This window comes from Sinohyriopsis cumingii, chromosome 3 (genome assembly GCF_028554795.1).
Source record: "Sinohyriopsis cumingii isolate HCF-2022 chromosome 3, ASM2855479v2, whole genome shotgun sequence".
Classification (NCBI taxonomy): Eukaryota; Metazoa; Mollusca; class Bivalvia; order Unionida; family Unionidae; genus Sinohyriopsis; species Sinohyriopsis cumingii.
The window spans coordinates 90,198,073-90,223,818 of record NC_142963.1 but is presented as its reverse complement, the minus strand read 5'-3'; the positions used below and the strand labels follow the sequence as shown (position 1 = coordinate 90,223,818).

General features: G+C 37.4%; 1 protein-coding gene across 2 annotated transcripts in view; it reads right to left on the bottom strand.

Moving 5' to 3' along the window:
* Positions 1-25,746, bottom strand: part of LOC149803269 (solute carrier family 22 member 4-like) — a 172,757-nt gene that overhangs the window by 8,375 nt on the left and 138,636 nt on the right. For both annotated transcript variants that reach the window (XR_016420169.1, XM_089952927.1), the window contains exon 6: positions 6,614-6,817. Coding sequence is in view for 1 of the 2 variants with exons in the window: in XM_089952927.1 (XP_089809053.1) it covers positions 6,614-6,817 (204 nt within the window). In the remaining variant the exon portion in view is untranslated. The remainder of the gene's footprint in view (positions 1-6,613; positions 6,818-25,746) is intronic.

The window sequence follows — 25,746 nt, the reverse complement described above, 5'->3', positions numbered from 1 at the left end:
ATCTGTATGCACGTAGGACACCTTGTACATTTTTAATGCTTTTGGGTCCGATAACAATCGAATACATTTTCAATCGTAGTCTCACATATTATTTGATTTGTTTTCCCAAGAACTTACCAACAGCCTTATGTGTTAGTAATATTAAAAACGGATGTTTATCCAAAAACTCGCTGCTATCAAATTAATTTTAGAAACTTGATTCAGCCATGTCCGCGTAAACATCACTAGTTGTGATATGCATCAGCAACGAGTCAGTGTCGATGTACAACATCTTGACCCGATCCTGGTAAAACAGTTTGATCTTGTCATAGTAAAACTTGTACTTGAGCAGCTTCAACAAGATTGGATTTGTGAGCTTTGGTTTCGATTGTTTACTGTGATAGAAACAAGTCCACCATCAGAGATCTTCCAAGACTCTATGGCCGGGTTAGCGATGAGCCTTTGAAGTTTGTCTTATTCACTATCAAGGACAATATATATGCGGATTCATATGCGCAGATTCTCGATGGCTTTTCCGAACAGAGCATTGTTCATGAGCTTGAAAAAGTCCTTCTCAAAGTCATTTGCGACCTTAGTTATCAGATCCGTATTCATCTGGATATACGGTGAGTGCTGGCGAAATTCAAGCACTCGATTGATCTTGGCTACACGTATGCCCAATCGCAGATACAGCGGATGGTTTTGCACTTTTAATACATCACGGTGGTTCGTCCTAAGTGCTAGTACAAGTTTGGTGCATTCAGTGCCTTTACGTCCGGATTCATCCACGATCGCGCACTGATTTTGGGACACCTATGTATCATGCACTGACAATGCTTCTGGTGCCAACGGATGTTCGTTGTTTACATCAGGAAATGTTCAGGGTGTTGTTGACTTCCAAAAAGTATCGGTGGTCATTATTGACGTTTTAATCGTGGACGTGTTTTGCACGTCCATCTGTGCGCAATCAATCCAACGAAACCAAGAAAGCGGCAACGGTTGGATCATTGTCATCAAAAGGTTTTTGGTACCTAGATACATAATGTAACTGTTGTGGGCAGTGGGGTCGTACCTGTCCAAGTTTTTGGTTGTTTGCGCGCGCATATATGTGACTCGCATATAAATCGCACCACCAAGTGATTGCTTAATGAAGAGATATCGATCAATATCGGTTTATAATTCAAACTCGATTTTAGTTTTTGATAACAACGCATCCCAAGCCATTCTCAGTGACGAGAAGTAATGTGCGGATTCAAGCTTATACACCTGCACGGAAGAGTTACGAAATTTCTCAAGTACATAAGCGAGCAACAACACCTCAATGCGCAGATACAGACCATTGTAGTCACGCATCTCTTTGTGCTAGAATGCGAACCAAACATTGTTTGCATGAGTGTAATCTTTATCTGAAATACCTTCACGTGACAGCGATGAATGAAATGTTTCAATCGGTGGCAAATGAGTTTCAGCAAATTTGTCACAATCACTCATGTACTTGTATGGATACCCACCTTTTCTCGTTGGTTGGGCAATACCTACGAGTGATCGTAGGGTTCCCCGCCGTTAGATTGCTCACTAACGTGTTCAACGACGAAGTCAGAAACTGTAACGATTATATGAACTGCAATTTGTCCAGCTTTAACGTTATGTATTTTTCCATGTTGTTTGTAATCAAGCTAATGCTTGCATTAGTAAGTGACCATTAAAACCACAGAAGTTATGAAGCTTTACAAGAATTTGTTTGTTTGGGTAAATTCTCAACTTTAGTATGGCAGTGATCACAGACAGTGGTGCTAATAGCTCTTTCACATATCCGCAGTAAGTGGCTGCGTAAAGCTCACGAATGTTATAACGGGTAATACTCATGAAATAAGACATAAAAAGCTGTTAGGAGCTGCTAAACGGCTTTCTTTCTTGGTGGATATTGACTATCTTGATTTTGTGTTAACGGAGAAGAGTGTTGGTTCACGCTCACCTACGCCATCTACAAAATCAATGACATCCATTTGTGCTAACATTTCGGTTGTCTCTTGGTTTCTTCTGGTTTCTCAATAGAATAGTAGGATCGTTTTAATCTTGATTACAAATTAAGATCTGACTTTATACACTCTCTGTCTGTCAGTCTCCTGGCTCTTCTTTCTCTCTCTCTCTCTCTCTCTCTCTCTCTCTGTTATCACTTTCAAGAAAAGGGACACTGGTCTTCAGTGTGCTAATAAAAATTAGAAACAAGCAGGAGGAGAAGCAAAATTAAAATCATTCTTAGAAACAGAACAAAAACCTATACAAGTCCAAAAATTAAAGAAAGCAATAAAACTGGAAGACACTAAAGAGGAACACCCCATGCCTTGTAATGTTATGAAATTTCATTGTGGTTCTTTTTCAAACAAAATATACCAAAGAAAAAGCGTGTCTCTTTGTCTTGATTCGTTATTTTATTATGGTCAAGATACTTACACTTACATACGCACACAATTGACTCATGGGTAGGGATTTCAGTTGCTTCATTTGGCAATCATTGAGTAGTATCTCTTTCTCTTTCCGAAGAGGTGGAGATGACACTGAACATGACCGTTGGCGTTTATTTGAATAACAAACCCACCACACACACACACACACACACACACACACACACATTCACACACAACAATAAAAAAAAACCTAAAGGACTTAACATCATTTTTAACTGTCTTGATCCCTTTCCACGGCTAAGTACTACTCCAGCTGTTGCTGCTGTGGTAGAGGTAGTAACAGCTACAACCGATGCTTGTATCCCAATGGCAGTGAGCGTGGTTGGAAGGTTTAGAAATCTTGGCACGTGAAGGTAACCTTTTCTTTAAGTTAAGCAATAAGAAGTCTGAAACATTTGTCCCATATACTTCAACTTCGCCGAAATGTAATGTTAACAGATTCTCCGTTTCATTTTCACTGCCTTCCTACTACCGTTCATAATTGTTTCCTCCTCCTCCTCTTCTTCTTCTTGAATAAATACTTCTTTCTGTCCTTGCATAAAAATTATCGAAGTTTTCTCTCTGCTTCCTTCTGAAATGATCCACCAATGGTAATGGTGGAGGAGGTGAAGGTGATACAATCGTTGCAGTCATAAAGTTCTTGCTGAGAAGACTAGAAATCAGCCATATCTAAACATGTCATTCTCTTCCGGAAGAAAAATGTTGTAGTCGTATGTCATGGTACTATCGCCCCCAGTATACGATTTAGCCGCTGCAGGCGTACCACAATATAATGTCTTCGTTTATTAGCCACAGGAATTAGACTTGAAACGCTCGACAATGGTAAAGCGTAGGAACGTTCGTGCGCCAATATACTAAACGTGACGTCAATCTTCCACTCTCTTCTGATTGGAAGAAAGACACCATGCTCTGATTGAATTTTGTAGCACACGTTTTGACTGATGGTACATTTCACTCCATTTGGATCCAGTCCTATACTATATACTTTAGGGCATCCTTCTTTTTTTCACCTGTTCTCAAGACAACTCAAACAAAATGCGGAAAAGCATTGAGTCCCAACCCACTGTTACGGCATGTTGTTTAATCCCGACTATCCTATGTAGTGAAGGCATAGTGGGTCATTACCAGGATCACAGACACAGCGATATGGAAAAGGAAAGTGTATATCGAGAAGCAACGGTGTCTGAAGTGGGTATTTGTCTACGGACCTGTCGTTAAATGAAGTTTTAGAAAAATAACCAGATTAGTGAAGCCATACCACCTGTGTTAATATAATTCGGTTAATAAACATCAACTGCCCTTTTCATAGCCAATAAGATCTCTAAAAGAAAGAAATGATAATCATATTTGTCAAAAATTTGTATTTTTGTATGTTTTTGTTTATGTTTATGTCTTTCCCCTAAAAACACTAAAACTGAAAATCCTTCTCCTTGTAAGTGTGAAGTGTCGAAATTTGAATTGTATTGAACCTTAAAGTTGAATGCATTGAGCATTAAAATGTAATCTCGTTTGAGCCAGAAAAGTCTTTGTGAAGAGTCACTTCGACCTTTCTTTTTCCCATTCCAGTGTCTGTGTTTAAACTTGAAGGCTAGAATTTATGACTGAGTGAAATTTGGCCAAGGGCATTGCTACACTTCCTGAGAATGTAAATATTTGAGCTACCAACCATAACCGCTTGATACGAACATATGTCAATTTATCATTTTCAAAGGGAAATTGATATACCCCGTAGTTCACAGATTCTATGCTGTCTAAATCTGACAGAAGAAATTATGTTGGGGAAAATTTAGGAACAGCTGCCAACGATTGGACAGAATAAAGTAAGGCGTACTAGAAGCAATGTGAATTTAAAGTGACGACCTTAGTTGGAATTCTTTTGTCTTAATTTCCTGAAAAAGGAGTACTTTTGGCACCGGATGAAGCATAAAGAGAATAGTGCTTTCCTTGTTAAACAAGAAAGGGACCAGGTGGCTGTCTTGTGAGAAAAGACAGAGTTTAGTGCTAGGACGCACAAGGTCTGAAAGAGAACAACATTAAGGAACAGCTTTCTGGGAGAGAGACGGGAGTACGAAGACGGAAGTCCGAGAGAAAGAAAAGAAGCACGAGGTCAGAAAAAAAGACTAAGAAGTCAATGAAAGAACAAAAAGTAAATCATAGGAAGTCGAGCAAACAGGAAGACGTTGATACACACATGGTCAAGGGAGGAAGATTGTGCAAATCGGTCGTGGACATTGAGCTCTTTTCACCACTCATTATGATGGAATAAATCCAAATCGGACATTGCTATTAACTTATGTTGACATTATTTAGATTGAATTGGAATTGCCACATTTAACTTGTTTTGATTAACTTTATTATTTTTCTTGCTTTGTTTCTTCCCAGTATTCTTGTTCAGTTCTCTGTTGAAATTCTATTCGTTTTCACTCCCACCCGGCTATAACATCGAGGGAGGTCATCCTCTGGATAACACCAGCCAAATCCAATTAACCACCCATCTTACTATGAGGGCGACGTTACATACATTATGTGCGAGAGGGTATAGTAGCGTCTATAAACAGTTCCTATCTATGTGTATACTAGTGTTTGTGTGTACATAAGTAAAGAGTGTGTGTATATAAAAAGACCCATATCCATTGCCTTAGAGTGTAGGGGGGTGGTGTTTGGACAGTAACCCAAAAGCAGGTTCTGGATAGAGTGGGTTATATTTGGAATGTTATGTGTGTGTTGTTAGGTAGATACATAATTTAACATTACATTTCCTTTACGGCTCGATACAATTTTCAAACACTGAAACGGGCTATAACAATTCGAAGTAACATAGGATTTCCCATTTGGATCTATTGTGTCGTTTCCATGTAAACCTACGAGCTAATGTTAATTCCCCTAATGCTCTGTAAACTTTGCTTTATTTTGATGTTAACTCGAACATATTTTAACATGTAACAACCTCTAACAATGTTACAATTTACCCTGCATGTTAAACAATTTTAACATAAGATTTCATATTCGACTCAATAGTGGCACATACTGTACACCTATGGGCTAATGTTAATTCCCGTATCATGAAACATCTAAGCAATGCCCAGGCAGTTCCGAATGGGTCTTAATAGCCTCATTCTGTTAAAGTCCGCGTGATCTAACAAACGTTTATGAAACTGATTGTGTTAATACATTAAGTACAGTATTTTAAAAAATTATATATACCATATAAATATATAATATTTAATAAAAATAAGATATTCAAAATGCATAAATAGAGAGCGAAGTTCAGGCGGTACCATAGGCCATGGGCGCCGCGCCGGCAGCATGCTCGTTAGATAACACTTTTGCGGAAAGCAAGAGGATTGTTGTTATGTCACAAATAGTTGGACAATGACACCAGATGTGCCCGTAGTCGTCGCCATTATCTTCTGGGGTGTTGCATTTGCACAATTATGGAGAGAAACAAGGTATCACGAGTAAGTGTTAGCGGTATCCAACTTAACTTATTAACTCTGTTATGGATCTTATTTATTCGGTGAAACAAACATCACATTTTAAATCTTTTGTACAATTATTCGCTGAAAACAGCCACAAAAATTCTAAACAGCAAAGTAACAATATCTAGCACCTGCTAAAAACGAGCACGTGCCACAATATGTCATAACTTATTGAAGTTACATGAAATCTGTCAGTACAAAAACTTCTCAGCAAGCTTGGCTCGCATATTTGGCTCTTTCATGTTAGATATATGGACACATTGTCGTTTTTAGACTTTTAAAAGACGTCCTCTTAAATTCACATTTTAGATTAATAATAGAAAACTGCCATCTTGTCCGCTTAAGTTCCAGTAAGAGTGAAGATCTCCGAGAATTCCCGGCAGCAAACATAAAATCTAATTTCAATATCCGCTCACACTGGATAAAAAAAGTAATTCTAGAATCATTTGAAAAAAAACAATAAACATACTGTTGATTGTGAACATTGGCTCTACGATTAAATTCCAAGATTATTTTGAAAGTATATTTATATATAAATAATTTGATTTACTTTAAATTTTGGTTGCCATGAACATTAGGAAAACCGTAAAAGATTGCAACTCCCATAAGTGTTTGAATAGTAATTTTTATAACAATCTGAATAATAAAACAAAAAATAAGATTACAAGAATGTATAACATCACTTACCTAACCACAGTCGGGTACATCTCTAGAGTTACGAGACAGGCCAATGACAAGGTTGCCGTGACGCCCAACTTGGAAAAGAAGCCGAGTGTTGTGACCATACCTGGTATGATTTTGAATTCACTGGTAAAATATAGCACCAATATACAACAGGCAACACACCCTGAGGAAACGGAGTATAAAAATAAACACCAGCGCCGTCCAATACTGTTGAGAAACAAACCATAAAAAGATGTTACAAAGGTTCATAACAATTGAGTTATATAGGTAACGAATTGCTTCGAATGAATGCAGTACTATCATAAAACAGCGGTGTAACGAATATACATTTTGTAAAATTCTATTCTTTCTACTCTCTCTGTCTCTTTTCATCTTTGCCTCATTGTCATCAAATATTTTTAAAATAATGCATTTTAAGATGGCATGATGTTCATAGTGGTTTCGCTTTCACTTATTGCGTATCAACACAAGAAATGGTTTAATTATTCATCAATAAGGTAGATGAAAAGTACAGCAAGACGAAAGACTAGAAGCAAATCAAGATGGAAGCAAATAACATGCTTGAGATCAGAAAGTGCCAGTTTATAATTACGTATATACCTTGCATTTCCAAGAGGAAATGAAGTGGTTATACGATCTGACTGAGTGTTCCTTCATAGTATTATATTATATTAACTAATCTGTACGAGAGCTATGTTAGTTCCTTTACAACTGGAACGGATTCGACTTTTGCTTAAGACGATTTTATCTCTACTTTCTTTGATTATATTTGAGTCATCCTATATTATAACTTTATTTCTTTTAATCACGCCTTCATACATGCAACGTGGTATCAAGGGATATTAATTTTGGTCTCTTATATAGGTGTCAATTTGAAATATATATATATATATATATATATATATATATATATATATATATATATATATATATATATATATATGTCACAGAATAAGGCAAGAAATAACTTGGTATCGCCTTAGAACGATTTGATCATTTTCGTCGTACATACGTACAACGGTACCTATGGTGAATAATTGAATAATTGTTTTTCTTGGTAAGCAACTGAACTAACATGTACCTCGTCGTAGTTAAGACTGCGGCGAGATTCACTAAATGCACGGTAAGCACGGGTATTTTACCCTGACTAATACTCACTCTCCTGCGGATTTAAGGCAAGTTCCGTTTCTAACTGACACACTGATCTTATCAAGGACTGTCTAAAGCTGTTTAGGGCTGACACAAGCTGTTTAGGGCTGACTGAAGCTGTTTATGGCTGTCTGAAGCTGTCTAGTGCTGTCTGTAGCTGTCTAGAGCTGTATGTACGTATGTATATACTTATGTCTGTGCGCATGGTGGATCCATGAAGGGAAGGTGTAGTCAACACAAGTGGGCCAACCAAGTCTAGGAGAACTGTATGCTGTCGGTGCGTATATGTGTGCAGGTATATCAGGCTATCTGTCTATCAGTCTGTGTGTCGATATGGAAGATGATGTAACCATCAAGGCCATACGAAGACGAAACCGCTAGTTTGTAAACTTGTGCGCGTGGTGTATCAATGAAGGGTGTGTACGGCCAATACAAGTGAGGGTCAACCCAAGAATTCGGGAGAGCTGTGTGGCTTGTCAGTGGACACATTTTGCAAGTTTTACAAATATGTATAAATCATATGGCTGTACAAATGACTGAGTCATGTTTGTTTCAATTGGTTGTTTCAATTAAGTACAATTTAGTCATTTTGAATACATAAGATTATTTGAATCTTTATTTTTGATTACGTGGGATTATGTGAATCTCACTTACATTTCAGGAGATTATTTGAATCTCACTTTCATTTGAATCATTTTTAGTTTTCCTATTTGTGAATGTTTGGATAGAGTATCTGAATGAGACGTATGTTTTGGAGTGTGAAAGAATCACTGTATTTGTTATATCGATATTATTTTTATTCATTCATTTTATATAAATTATCATCTTTCACCACCATGTGTTGTGTTGTCATTCGATCCAGGCACACACACACACACACACACACACACACACACACACACACACACTACTCACGATGAAAATAGTACAGCTTCGAATCCTACCATTGGAACAGCCGGGATCCGCTGCTGTGGTCTGTTCCAACTGTATCAGGGCTCAAAAGGCTACTTGTTTGGATGTGCCGTAAAACAATATAGAAAAGAACAACCACAAATTCTGACATTTTCATAAATAAATCAAAGTGAAATGATAATGAACAGAGCGTTAGTGCATGAGAACTACGCGATAATTGCAGTCACTCGCTTGTTCGGAGCAACAGAGAGGGCGAATAGACTCTAATTGACTCACCCTCGAATTGCAAAAGGAAGCCTTCCTGAAAATCGCAAAAAAAAATCGCAAGGGGGGGGGGGTCACGGTGACTGGGTACCGAGTATGAGACTTCGCCCTCGTTGCTACTATCAATTAAAATAAAATTATATCAAATAAATGTCCCCAGCGCAAGAATCTTACACAGCTAGATTAGCTAGAGAGCGACTAGAAGCAATTAAAAAATTTCTCCCTGTGAGATTCTTTCAGAAAAAAACTACAAGAACGGCAAGAAGCACAAGTTGAATTCGCAGAAGGTAAAGAACAATTGTTTAAACCCGTTACAAACGTTACTGAAAGAGTTGCAACGGCTACTGAAGGTCTTCTTCCGTTAGTACAACAAACTGCTGAGCAAACTGAAAAAATATCAGCGAGGACTAAGAAAACAAAAACGATTTTACGAGAACTTCCAACTGAGGTAGCTGCAGCTCAACCTCCACCCGTCGGTGAAGAAATACAACAAAATATTTGATAGTATTGATAAAGTCCACAAGGAGGTCAGTGATGTAAAGAAACGTGTTACGCCAGAATCAAAACCCTTTCAAAACCACCAGCTCAATTTACCAAAGAGGATTACAGACCACTTCAGGAGAATCTTAGGGTGATTGCCGCTTATGGATATAAAGATCGTGATAAATTGTTATATCCAACCACCGCCGATGTTTCAGAAGAAAAATGGATTCCTTTTATATTTCGAGGATTTGAAAATATACAAAGAATCACTGGTAAATACAAGGAGAAATTCGCACAATTTAAAAAGAAGTTGAAGATAATCAAAAAACATCTGTTACCGGGAGATATTTGATCATAAAAAAAACTTCATTCGCTCCACCTCGTATTGAGGAGAAAGAGTTTTACGATGCACCTGGCACAGGTGATACTGGAAGTGGTTTTACTGGGAGTGGTCTTGTTACTTGTTCCAACAATATCCTCGATGACATAGGATGACTAGAAATTATCATAGGAGGAAAACGAGCCGGTAATAATTCTCCAGAAATAATTAATGAAGCAGCTGATATTTGTCAACGATTATTCACAGGTGGTATCATGGATATTAGCATTTACAGGGAACTTATTGATGAACTCGTTGACGACCTTGACTAAGTGACTAGTTGTCACAATTAGATAAATGGCAAGTAAAATAAGATGATCGTGCACAATAGTCAGCGTGGCCTGTAATGGTCAGAGTAATAAATTCACGATTACCAACCTACAGAGCGATTTACGGAGATGGACTTGATGATGTTGTTCAGGGATTATTCAGAAGGTTAGCTCCAAAAGTAGCACCTGTTGCAAAACAACTATCGATGAAAGCTATTGACGTTGTTTGTGAAAAAGCTCCTGGCGCAATCGGCAACGTTGGTGGTAAGGCGTTCTCGGCAATCAAAGAAAGACTAGCACGATTAATACGACGAAAATCACAACCAGTGAAATTACCAAGCACTGAAGTTATGCCTGCAAATGTCAATAAAATAATAAATCGAGCTGCAAATCAAAATCTGGCATCGCTAGCAGATCAAAGACCCAGTGAAGCAGGGTATAATATTTCAAGTTTAATATCAGGAAGCGGAGTTTTCCGAAGGCGGTAATCCTCATGTTGGATGAAAAAATTATAATAAAAATGTTTAAGCGCATATCCGACACAGCATTTGATATGGAAGCACCAGTCCTTAAATAAGAGTCTGTACATGATTATCAATTTTATTCTTATGACGCACGACTACCAAATCAGCTGAAAGAATTGAATTACAAGTCCATGATACAAGCAGATCCTTTTTACCCGCTGAGACTTTTATTGAGGTAAAAGGTGAAATTATAAAAACAGAGGATACTGTATATGCAAATGAAGTACGAGTTGGTTTTGTCAACAACGGCACAGTGGCATTGTTTGATAGCGCCACCTATATGATCCATGGAAAAAAAATCAGAAATATGTTTACGTTGCTACAACAATAATAGGATTAGCAAGATACTCTGATGATTATACAAAATCAGCAGGACCCACAATGATGTTTATGAAAGACAATTATAATAGCCCCGACGACAATCAGTATAATATAAGACGACCAAGAAACAATGCCAATAACGCTGATGCTAATGTGTGACCGGTGGTTCATGGTAGTAATCCAGAATTTAACCTAGGATTTTCAACACGCCGAGCAATGTTGGAGGGAGATCGTAGAAATTTTTCATGCGCAATTCCACTGTCACATATCTTTGGATTTTGCAGAAATGTTAGAAAAGTTATCTTTGGAGCTAAACACACGGTTGCTCTTGTGGGAAAGGTTACCGACGACGAGGCTATCTGGAGACCTCTTGGTGATCCTGGTAAGGTAATACTGACAAAACGTTCGTTGTGGATAACAATAATGACTTCAACGATCGCAGAAGAACAGCGACTATTATCTTTAATGGACACAGGTGGTAAATCACTACTGTCATGCTTGACAACAACCACGGATAGTATACAAACTGATACTAACGGTCAATTTACATGGCACATAGCATCACAGCAAAGTGTTTCTGCGCGACGACATATATTTGTTGCTTTTCAGAAGTATGATCGATTGAACTCACAAACTCACTTCCATATGATATTTGACAGACTGGGTGTTACCGAGGTTTCTTTACGGATAAACGGACAACAAGAACCAACAGAATACATACTACTGAATTATGAACAAAATCATATAGCACGTGTATACCATCGATTAATGACGTTTATGGGACATGATCAAAACGTAGATTCAGGTTTACAGATCTCACAGCATGATTTTAAAACTCGATATCCGATCTATTACTTTTCGCTGGAGCATCTTGATTTATCCAAACAATCAGTCTTTGATATACACTTAAGAGCCAACGTGAATACAGGTGGTGGTGTATATTACAAAGCAATCGCGGTCATACTCAGTGAACAAGCAATGTTACTTGAAGGGGGAAGTGGTCGAATGAGAGTCGTTGAGCACCAGTGGAAAATCTTAATGTGTTACCTTAATCCACGTTATTTAGAAACACGAGTATTTTATAAAATGTCTTACCATCACGTTAGTGCTAGTCTGACTCCTGGTCAGATTAAAAAACTACAATCCGCATCAATAAAAAAACAGGAACCACAATAACACTAAAGCACAATTATATCACAGGCGGTGAAAATAAACTGTCCTTGACAACGCGTCAACTTAATCATCTTGATAAAACCAGACAAACCAAAACCGGAATACGACTTAAATTTTCCACTGGTGCCATCAGCGACACCGTTAAGACCGGTGGGATATTCTCACTTCTCGCAGCAATACCAGCGCTGATAGCTGCTTCAGCACCAGGCGTTGCAAAAGCAGACGCGTTATGTGCTTTTGGAACAGCTGCTGAAATGGCATTAGAAAAGCAACGGGAAAGGGCTTAAGACTTCCCAGAACTCATCGAGGAAAAGGTCTAAGGCTTCCAGGAACACTTCGTTAATTTCAACGATGTCAAATTTTAATTTACTTGATGCTGCTAAACAACTAAGAATAATTTTTTTAGAGGTGTTTTTATGCGAGATCAATTACCACAACGATAATATTGAAGCCGGTACACTGGACCTGGAACTCACTGGGTAGCATACGCGATTGATGGAATTGTCTATTTCGATTCGTATGGGTTAGCTCCACCGCAGGAATTTATCCACTATGTCACGCCGTACAAAAGTCGGACACAGAGTGCCAATCTGGTACTCAACGCTACCAACACAAACACTAACCGATCCACCAATAAGCGGCCGTGAAGCATTTGCTGTACTTGATGCTGTATCAGCGACGCCATCATTGCCACCTCACAAAGTTGTGCACAATTATACAAGTCAACAGTTTGAGAAATCATTGATTTAGATCAGAAAGAAAAGAATAATGGTAGCTATTTACGGAAGATCCCGCGGTGATACTACTAAGTAAAACAAACTTCGACGAAATAGATTTTTCAAATTACGCGACTAAAGACGAACTCGCTGAAATCATGAAACTCTCGGGTTGACCGAGATGAGGTTGATGTTTTTCAGGATAAATATGGCGTTTTGAAAACGAGCAATATCAAATGGAATGATATAATTCGCAGAGCTCTCGGTGCTACCACGGATAACATCCCTGTGTTTACTGACGGCGGTAGAATCGGAAATTTAAATATATCGTTTATAACCATCAGAGATGAAGTTGCAAGAAGCGTTGCTAATCGTTTGAAGAATACCGGCAACACAATGACAGGTGAACTCAACATGAACGAAAATAAAATATTAGTGCTATGAGATCCAACATCCGACGAAGATCCCGCAACAGAAAAATATGTAGACGTTTACTACAGCACCGTTGATGGTAAATTATCCACGTTGCGGGCCAAGTATGATGTTCACGTAAGTACGTTTTACAAATCTCCGTAGAAACTTTAGAAAACTTAATGAAATCGCACATGATTTCTTTGGAACCCCGTTGACTGCTGACGTGAAACTCTCTGATGTCAAGACGAGCATTGAAACAATTAAAAAACACTAGATGTCGTAAGTGGAATTCCTGATATCGTTAACAAAATTAATCTGATTAAAATTCCTCACAAACAGATCATCAATATAGTATACACAGTGTCTTCGGGATTCTCAACATGGTCAAATCAGAATAATACTATTAAACATACCGCGGAAGTCACTGATGTTTTCCGGGGTTGTGTCTATTGTCTTAAATAGCGCAAACGAAGAGACATTTATACTGGAATCAGCTGATAAGAAATCAACCGCAAAATCTTATTGGTGGTGTCTGGAATTTGTTGCTGAAACGCCTCAACTGGTTATTGTGTAAAGGTATAATGAACATTCAGAAATTTAGATATGATCAAGTACGTGATTGGCAAATAACTTTGAAAACCATCGTTGACAAATATATAACGAAAGTAAAAAAAATTCCGAAGACGTGTAGTTGCCATCGATGTCATTGTATACTCGGTATCTACACTCGTTGCGTCCACCGGCGTAGTGTTATCATCGCTAACACCATTAACGGTAACAGTAGCAACGATATGTGTTTCATCATCGGCGACCATTGCTGAGGTTTTTAATATTATAGCGAAAAAAATATCCACGTGCACGAGTACAAAATTGCATGATTATGCTGTAAAACTACACACGGCAACAAACGTGTACTCTAAATTGTCGTCGCTGATATCATCAAGCCTTGACGATACGACGATATCAGATTCTGAATTTGATATAATGGTTAAGACATACAATGAAGTAATTGATTTAGAAAACCGCCATTTGGAAAATGGAAATTTAAATAATGACAGAACTATTTTAGCAGATAGCTGCAAATACAAGTCCGTTGAAACCACGATGATATCAGTAACCTCAACAAACCCTGAATTTAGCATTAATTTTCAAACCGCGATTCCAGTGAAAGAAATCGCCCTTGCGCACTTGCGAGTATACTACAGTTGGTCAAATATCAGGTCAAGATCATTCGGCGGTCTACAATTGAATAATTCGTTGGTATTTGCAAATAAAAATAAACCAGATGGAACACCTGACTGGGTAGTTGTTGGAATACCCACAGCCAGTTATCAAATCGAACAGATCAATGATGAATTCCAACGCAGAATAAAAAATATCACTGGGAAAGAATCCAAGATAGCAATAACAGTCCATGAACCAACACTGTCACCTGTGATAGAGAGAAACTCCCCTGATTACGCCGTGGATATCTATCAGTCATCGATCACACCAGTGCCAGGATAGCGTGATGTTGCCCTGAAGGAACCACCGCCAATACCTGAACCAACCCGATCTGATTTTACTTCAGACAAACGCTCATACCATGGAATTACTCCGAGTTATATAAATGAATATCCAACGTGGATCGCAAAAACTCGAGAATGGGAATGACGAGACGCGTTTAGGATTGAACATGGTAAACATGTTTGGGTTTTACACAGCGACATAGAGGAGCGGGAAGGTTACCTTTACGAGGAACACTTTCAGCAAGCCTTTAACTATATAAACCATGACCATAAACAACAACAACAAACATTACGTCAGCGTTTTACTGAGCATCTTTTCAACGTGATATCTATGCGAGATGAAATTATCAAACAAATAGAAATTCTAAATCAGATCACTGATGATTTCGAATATTATCATAACAGAATTATGAATTTAGTTATTGAAGCATCAAGTGAACTTAGAAGATCTTTCTTTGATAGACATAAAATAACAGAAGCTGATCTACCGATACTTAAATATCTTGGACATAACGTAGCTGAGTTTTAAAAAATCAGTCAATGATATCATCGACGAATATTTCCACAAAAATACTCGCTGAACAGAGAAAGATAACACCGCCCCAGGATAACATTCTCAGATACAACAATGGACAACACGGACAGGGCCGTCATATTTCTCCGGGAATTGTAATTATAACCTCGGTGATCGCGGTCAATCTTGTATGTGACGCAATTGATGGCAGCTATCAGACAAATACCGAAATATCAAGACAAATACTGAAATATCAGTGCAGGCACAACAAGGATATATTCTGCATACTTTTACCCCGCAAGTCCCACCGGATATCTGATTGTGCAAGAACCAATTAACCCGGTTTATCTACGATGTCATAATCCGCTATTATCAAGAATAAATTTCAGACTAACTGACCAGTCCGGCAACTTGCTTGACCTTCGTACAGAGACGCTGAGTCTGAACTTATATGTGAAATCTTAATGATTTTTAATCTTAAAAATCTACGATTTTCGAGGATTTTCAATGGTAGAGTGTTGTCTCCCTTGAATTTAGCAAGGGAACATCACATACCTGAAAAATGCCACTGACGTGTGATACACATTAAAACAGTAAAAAAAAATAAATAATCCCCGTCCGTGATTTTTATCCCGTTATTTTATCTCGTTATTTTTATCCCGTTATTGACTCTGCCAAGGGGGGGGGGATTTTTATTTTACTGACATATCGATTAAAATCAGTGAGAGAAAGACTAAAATCTGACATACTTTCACTTTCATTTCCACGAATGATTCTAACTTTCATTTTCATTACCACTGACGTAAGTTTTCTTAATTGTCTTATGCGAGTATTGATTGTCTTTTTTGTCTCATATTCACGGGACAGTTCTGATCTAAAAAATTTCTAAAGCGAGTGAGAGAGATAGACGAATTCCCTCACTTGATTTTATTTTAATGCGGCCAGCGACTGAAACATCGCGTTTTGAATTCTTTTTACGTACTTGTAGGCTGATGGTAGCGTGTATCCACCTTCATATTTACGTTCTTGTAATGTTTCAAAATCAGAAATAATTTTTTTCACGATTTAGTTCATCAGATATATGTATGCCGTCTTTTTCTAATTTTTTAATAGCATAAATAATATCATTGATAATTCATTATATACTAAATATACGTTTAAAAAAAAATATTTTACTCGCTTATGTGAACTCCCAGATTGCCATATGACATTCTAGACATTCCAGACGGGTGTTATTGTTACACTAAGGACGGCACAATCTCCCATGAACTCCTAGATTGCCACATGACATTCTAGCAGGCTCAAGGAGATATATTTACACTAAGGACGGCACAATCTCCATGTGAAATCCTTAGATTGCCATTTGACATTCTAGCAGGCTCAAGAAGATATATTTACCGTAAACCTTAATTCTTAGGACGACACAGTACATGCAGCATATACAATTTTAATTAAGGACAGCACGACATACACGGGAGCCATTCTCTTCATTCAGCAGATTTTTGCACACCCTTCCTAGAAATCAACCCCGGGAGAGTGCAAAAGGGAACCTACCACGTGGTGATATGGCGGGGATGGTGGTTTTTTTCCGTTGAGTTTCGAGGCGGAGGCTGGGCCCCGATTTTATATAGAAAAATTGCGAAATATTCGCAACCATCTACAGTTGTCAGTCATGGGATTCGATCGCCAGACCTCAAGTATCAGAGTTCCATGCTTTAGCAATGAGCTACGGAGATATCTGACATATGTTTCAGAAATTATTATAAAGTTACCTATGTTGGATTGCAAGAAAATAATAGTTATTACAACTTGAATTTAGTTCTGCATACACAAATTCAGAGAAAACACGCTATTATAAACGCTTTTCTACTTGACAAGTCAGATTTGAAAAGTTAGTTATTTTCTGGATAACATATATACTTGAAAATGATTCAGGAAATGGTGTGGCTGCTCGCTGTTTGTTTTTTTTTTTTAATTACAATCGCTGAAAAAATACAGATGAACCAGGAAACCGGACGGATTCAGTAAAACGAGAATATTGTTTCTTAAAAAAACTCCATTTATCTTAATTAAACGATTATACCTACCTATACTGACAGCCATTGATGGAAAACAACGGAGACAACTGTCAACGCTTCAAGTAGATACTATGGTTTGTACTTTCTGGTGTAACACAGGCTCGACAGACCGTGGTTATTTACTTCCGCGTTTGTCAAATTAACATTACAGTATTACAGATTGTTTTTTTTTAACTGTTAGATTTTGTGACTTTAGAAATACATGACCCCGGCGTATAGCTCCGGAGAGGGACTCTTGGGAGAGAATTAACCACAAAAAAATATTTATTTACAAATATCCTGCAATTTATCTCCCTTGACAGAGTCAATGATAAAATCAGGGACAGTGTCAAGGGAACAACGATAACTCTATCAACCGCGTTACATATCCGCGGAAGAGTTGTCTCCGTTAATTTTTTATCAAAGATATTGTCTGTATCTAACACGACTGGAACATAATAAAATGAAATCCATTGTTCATTCTTAGGAGAAAACGCTGATTTTTGTATTTTATCTGCAACACGCTGTACCCCGCGTGGGTTAATACCGAAATACTTGCCAGCCGAGGTCATTGCCTGAAATATTATTTCTTCACCGGTCTCAATATTGACAGATTTAACTGCCTTTCTTGCAACCGTTTTTCATCTTACATAATTCCCACGTGCAGAATTCTCGCTCTCTGTGATAGCATGCAGGTTGTGTAAAGAGTTATAGTGCTTTTGCACGTCAATTTTGTTCGATCATAAGACCATTTTTGATCACCCCAAAGTAGCACTCGAATATGAACCTGTGACAGTGATAAATTTTCTTCCAAGCTTTGAACATGAGATAACCGGCATAAGTAACAGCACCAACTGTTTTTTTTTCCGCTGACAGTGTCTGATTATACCATCACGAGATGCTTCATAATTCAGGGGTTCTTATAACTTTATCAAGAGCGGATTCCTTGACAGAGTCAGGGTTGTTATGTTTTTAATTATAATATCGTTTTGGTTCTCTAAATCTTTTACCACCACATTGATTTGAAAATACTGCGTTTTCCATCTAACTGCAACACCACACGGCAAACATGGTTTTGGACCAAGACTCCATCGTCTTACTCTTTGCAAATGCTGTCCGCAGAATTCATTTACGCAGGATTTGTTACAAGGAGTTAAAGACCCTACCATCAACCACTTGCACTGATTCCTTATTTGAGTCATTGTATATATATATATATATATATATATATATATATATATATATATATATATATATATACATATATATATATATATATATATATATATATATATATATATATATATATATATATATATATATATATATATATATATATATATATATATATATATATATATACTATCTTAGTTTAAATACTTGTTTTAAATATATAGAAGAGTTTGTGAGATTATCTTCAATCAAGTCTTGGAAAACTTTGTTTCCTGAAACCAGATTCGATCCTGACAGAATAACTCCTGACTTGCGGAGGCGAACTCTGGCTGATCCAACGAATAATCTGAATAATAATATTCGGAATGCTAAAAATGAATTTAGTGATGGTGGGGCATCTCACATGTGGTCGACATTCAAGGTCATACGGAATGACAAAGTCATCGACAAAGTCATTGATGCTACAATGAACGATGAGAGGGCGAAAACGATTATTGATTACCTCAACGGTCAAAGATAATTTTTCAGAATAACATTTGTTGTATTATCAGAAACAGATTCCGCTGAGTGGATTATCCGTGACAAACGTGACCTGTTGTTGCTAATGGAAAACCAGCTGTGCTAAGTTAAAATTCAAAGCCAGGAATGCTGACTGGAATTGACAGATTATATTACGCTCAAGCGTATCCTATGACCGCGTTTATTCATGAAATTTATCAGCTAAATAATAACCCCAAAATTAATGATCTTGCGCCAATGAGATTTTCAAAGCTGAACTGTGTAGCCGAACGAGTAGTCGAACATTTTACAAACGGGATGCGTGGAAATGGTTTAACGGATCTATGACGTGAAAAAATTAACAAAGGGGCTGAATCGGTCAAGGATACCCGAGCTATAATAAAAGATGTCGCCGAGTTAGGAAATAAATTGAAATTTCCAATAACATTGGCAACGATAACCGGAGAGATTTTATACGAATGAAAGAATAAATCGAGAGGAGCCCCAATTAAAATTGTTATGCGCACACGTGGACCAGCGCAGTCACAATATTTCCACGAGATCGAACCGTAAGATTTTACCAAGGAGGTATTCACGAAAAAAGTAAAGCTATCCTGTATCAATACAGAGTTCCGATGATGAAAAATATGATCAATTTATATGAAGTAACAGCGAAATATATCGTAAAGAAAAGAAATGAAAAATCTTGCGCAGAAATTTTCAACAGGGAATACTGAACAATTATTAAATAATTGTTTTACAGTTCCATCTGTTTCAGCTCACTTTGACGAGAGAAAAATTCATGGAAGCCAACACGATTTGAATTTCTCGAACACGTACAACTAAGTTGCTTTGAATACGGGCACGGTGGATTGTGGAATACTAAGTATAATTACACTGACTTTATCTCGCTTGATATGGTAGCGTGTTATCCGGGAAGTTTTCTTGGCTACGGAGAATGTTCTGGATATTTTAAAAGATTTGGACACCTCACAAAGTATCGATAAATGGACCACTACCTGATTTTACTCTGACCGGATTCGCTTGTATTGAATCATTCGAGTTTGCTAAAGGTCTTCATCCGATCTGTTATGTTTGGTTTGGTAGGCACTTTTCAGAAAAACGCTGGGCACCAAAAGATTTATTACGATATATGCTTGATTGTAAAATAATAATATCGTTTATTGTAAGTGAGGTAATTATATCATATCGGAAGCAGACCGAAGTTTGATTACCATCATCTGATGATGATAAAACTGCAAAAGATCTTGGGAGAAGAATAATCGGTAAATTTACTCAAGGTGGGGCATATGATCATAAACGACATTATTTACGATTAATACTAGATGATGCTGAATATGATTTTATTATCGCCGATGCAACGAAGAGAGATATATTTGTAAGTCGAGAAAACGCCTACTTGTCTAACGGAACACGATTAGGCACAATTGTTGGTTATATTGATGGTGAGTCACCTCAGTTTACTCATTTAGGATCCTCAATGCTCGCTTATGTTTCTATAAATTTATTATCGATGATAAATAGATTCCCTTGTACCGCGGTCAGAGTTGCAACGGATTCATTCTATATGGAAAAAAAATATAGAGAATTACTGACACAATTTACTGCTCATGATGCATCATGTGGCGACTGGAGAATAAAACAAGAAATGTCATATAATTATTCTGAATCCGCAGATGTTACGATTAAATATATTTATAACAAAAATAATCAGATATCAGAATTATTGTCTGCGGCATCCATGTATGATCCAGTATCCAGACACAAGACGGTCTATCTAAAAGGACCAGGGGGGTTCTGGTAAGATGACTCGAGTGATCGAATTATTTCGACAGAATTCAGATAATATGGTTGTTTCAACACATACATACAGACTCAGAAGAGAAATGAAACAACGAGGCGTACGATCATGTACTTATCATAGCTTTTTTCCGATACAAGGATGACACGTGGACTCCTGATCGAATGGGAGAGAAATATATTCCAAAGATCATCATTTGGGATGAGATAAATACAGTGTAGCTAGATATATTAAAAATGTTTCTCGATTGGCTGTTATTGAAAAATACAGCTGTGGTCATGTGCGGCGATCATGGTCAACCACCACCGTTTGTTGGGTTATCTCCACACGGGTGGCTAAAGAATTTTGTAGATTATTACGAGGAGATAACTGATAATCATAGATCACTTGATGTAGAATTAAGGGAATTAAAAAAAATTAATCAGACTACAACCGAATAAAATTCAGTGTGAAATAATGCGTAAAATAATTTCAGAACCTTCTATGAACGAATTTCTGCAAGTGTGGAGACCAAATGATTTGATAGTGGCAAGTAGAAAGATATTTCTTGATACATTTCAATAGCGGTTATTTCATCTGCATAAAGAAAAGTTTTCAGATCTCCGTGTACCATTGTGTTATAGACCATCTGATACACGACGACAGAATATCGACGTTGAAATACCAGGACAGACTGAGAAACAGAATCTCGTATTAAATGATGTTGTCGCAGTTGATGTCACTGTTGTTGAGGATGCGCTGAGTACGGATAAATCCCCGTGGACACTGGGATACGCAATGACAATTCATTCGTCTCAAGGGTTAACCATCTCTGATACGCGAGTTTGGATTGTCGATGATCGACACGAATGGTCAAACTTAGTTTATCTTGCAGTGTCTCGAGTCAGAAGAATATCTCAGATGCGGAGAATTGTCATAGACGCTACAGAAACCATCAATGATGTCCTCGATGATAGTGATATAGTAAGAAAAAAATTAGCTGGTTATAAACAAAGTGACAAAAAAAAAACGCGACTTTGATCTAGATGTTGAATTTGTCATAGCGCTAAAACAGCAGCAGAATAATCATTGTGCTAGCTGTAATACAGTAATGTTGTGGCGATAGTCAAATAATGATCCAAGACAATTTACCGTAGAGAGAAAAGGTAATAGTCTTGGTCATACACGCGAAAATGTTATGCTGACCTGTCTTGAGTGTAATCGGCGTAGGGGTGCTAGTTAAGTGATCGCGGTGGTAACTGTGTGTCTTCAGGAATTACTTGTAATTGTTCACGTGTAAATTCACGATGAGGAACAGTTGAATCTAGTCTGTAGATTGCAGGTGTATCCGCAGATCTTACCACGCTGAAAATTTTATGTGTCGTAATACTCCAGACAGGATCAGTTGATCTTTTTTTATCACCTTCAAGTTCACCGGGTTCATATAAATATCTTACAGTCACATTACCCAATACTGACTGCGCTGAAAAATCACTTCGTTGTACGGGTATATGATTTTTGTAATTGCATTAATTGGTTTCATAGAAGTTGTTCGAGTAATTTCAGTATTTAATGCAGCTATCACACTTGGTAATCTTGAAACCCATTCGCGAGATCTCGTATCTTGAATTATTTCCTTCGCGTATTGATATCCAAATAACCGCTCAGCAAGTGTTCGATTAAATCGTTCAACAATTGCCTGATTACATGAATTGCAGTATGTCCTCGTCTGATTTTGACATTATGTTTTTTCATCAGCGATGATACTGCACCTTGAAATTCTCTGCCAGGATCAACTTGTAGCAGCTGTGGCCATTGCAAAGATTCACGTCGATAAATTCGTTCAAACGCAGAAGCTACTTCAGCTGCTGTCTTTGTTGATAACGGCTCTGCTTCCTTGTATCTACTTGCAACATCAACGACAGTTAACGGGTATTTGTACGTTAATCGGCGTCTTCCAATTTTGATAGTATCGTGTGGCAGAAATAAAATATCAGCCTGATGAACTTCATTTGGCACGCTGACATCAAAATGTGCACGCTCGATTCGTTTAGGCGGTGGTAGGTAAATTTGCCATATTGCCTGTCGTGCGAACCATTTTTCAGCAGCAACACGTTTGACACCTGCTGCTTCAGCGAGTTTACTAATCGCTGCTCTACCTCTCCAGTATCCTCTTGGGCTATAATAAATCGACTCCATTATGATAATAATCGGTTGATTAATTACCAGCTCCTAATACATGCTTACCAATCATCGCAGATCTCACCAACCAATTAGCTAATGATTCTTTGAAAGATTTATTTTTTATGGAATTTAGCGCCTGAATTAATTTCACATCTGCGATATGTCTATCTTGCAGGTTTTTACTTTTATAAGCTACATCATGAGCGTGACACGCTTTATCAATAACATTTACTGAATATTCAGCTGGTTTTGGCTGATCTTGGTTATCAAGCCTGATATCAAGTCGAGTACCAGGACCACAATAATTATATCCTGGAAGATGATTTTCTCCTGGGCATTTCCCCATGGAGTTCCTGGTAACTTTGTTAACTGGGCGGCAATATCGCCTCCTTTTCTTAAATACTGTTTGGCTCAGGAATAAATTTAAATTTTTTGTACCACATGGTTTACACTTACCTGTAACTGCTTGTCGTTTGTTTTTTGTTAAAATAGTTGTTAGTCAACTTGTGGGGGTACGCGCCCTGCATTTCACACAATATAAATCCATATTATTTATTATATTTCTAAAACATGGAAGTCACTGATTTCTCGGCAACAAAAAAGCGTGAACCGGTTAAACATCATCCAATGCTACCAAATTATATTCGAATGATTATTGTAGGACCATCTTATTCTGGTAAAACACAATTACTACTTAATTTGATAATGAAATAATTGTATTTGATAGCTCCGTGAGCTGATGATCAATGATGCTACGATGTGCTGAAAGACTTTAACGAACGCGCGGCGACGATAAAAAATGAAAACGTCATTGAATTTATGACTGATATCAATGATGCCCCTGCCGTAGATGACCTTGATAAAGATATTAACAATTTAGTTGTGTACGATGACATAATGTTAGACAAACAGGAAAATCCAGCTCGGATATTTTCCCGAGGAAGACATAAAAACGCTGATGTGATTTTATGTACTCAACGATACTCACAAATATCAAAAGTGATCAGAGATAATTGTAATGTGTTTGCGGTGTTTAACGGAGTTGACAAGTATACGATAAGTCATATTTATCAGACTTAGTGCAGCGGTGATATGAATTTTAATCGTTTTAAAGAATTATTTAACAGCGTAAAGTCGATCCCGTACGGGTTTATATCGATAAACTTGCATGATCCACGGGCGCGATATCGAATTGGTTTTGATAAAAAAAATTAATTGATAGCAGCAACGAGGGCGAAGTCTCATACTCGGCACCCAGTCACCGCGATCCCCCCCTCCCCCTTGCGATTTTTATGCGATTTTCAGGAAGGCTTATTTTTGCAATTCGAGGGTGAGTCAGTTAGAGTCTGTTCGCCCTCTCTGCTGCTTTCGGTTCCTGTTTGGAATGAAATTTCACATTATAACCTGTTTGATGATACGTTTGTCAGTACACACACACACACACACACACACACACACAGAGCGAGTGAGAGAAAAAGGGAAAGAGAGAATTATAAATATACACCATACAGAAGAATGCTTGATAATAGTAGGCATTATATATATATATATATATATATATATATATATATATATATATATATATATATATATATATATATATATATATATATATGCTATATCGAACGAGGTCAAGCGTTTAAGATTAAATGGGTATGTAATAATGCTCTCTCTCTCTCTCTCTCTCTCTCTCTTAATAATTGCCCTTTAATAAAGTAGTAACACAAACACACACACTGGTCGTGGGACCGTGTTAACAGTCTCTTCGACAAGCAACGGTCCAAAAACAACTGGACCGTGTCTTCGTGAAGTATTACGCATGGTGTTTTGGCACTGAAAGTATCTAAAATACGATTTCTATACGCGGTGACAACGTATATTTGTTTGTTTGCTTGCTTGCTTTTTTCAAGTGTGTCGCTATCATTTCAGTTAAGAACAGTCAAGTAACACGAAGAACATGTCCAATCACGTCGAGATTTCAGAAATTACCAATCACCCCGAGAGTTCATTTCACTAACCATTTACTACTATCGAAGTCTTGGGGTTATAAAAAAATTCTTGTAAAATGTGATGCAACGGATTTTGCATCGCCACCATTCTTTCTGGTTTATTTAATCCGATCCATTCAATATTTACGTTATATACATAATTTGAAAAAAATATGAAATTAACTGTGTTGAGAACATGTAAGCAGAAATATGTCCGACTACTTATTCCACCATGTTATGCATGTGTCACGATTCGCTGGTCATAGATGAGTCACCATGCAACAGGTTCGAGGCTGAAATAGGATAATGGGTAGGACCACAATGAACTCTGGGAGAGAGAGTGAGAAATTACAACCACAAAATATCAGCCATTTGCGTTTTTATGTATATCCATCATTCGAATTTCAAATATTTTTCCGACGAATATGATCAAGGGATACTTATAATGTTTATGTAGCATTTTTGTTTGTTTGTCTAAATAAGGGTAAAATATCCGTGCTTTTTACAGTCTGAATGATACAATTTATGAAAACCTAGAAATACTTATTACTCAGTATATTAGATTACTGTAGCCTAATACTTCACTTTGATGATATTTTGAAAGGAAGTCATACTGGCAAGAGATCGATACCATTTCTGCGATGCTTGTCCTGAAAGCTAGAACCTACGCAATCCTCAATCAATCACCATGTTATTACAGCTGTAGTACAAGCTTCCACGTACTGAAATGCACTAATTGCTAATAACTGCATGCGTGGAATTAAGGATGAAATGTATTCGTGAACTAATAACCATTTTACAGCACGTTT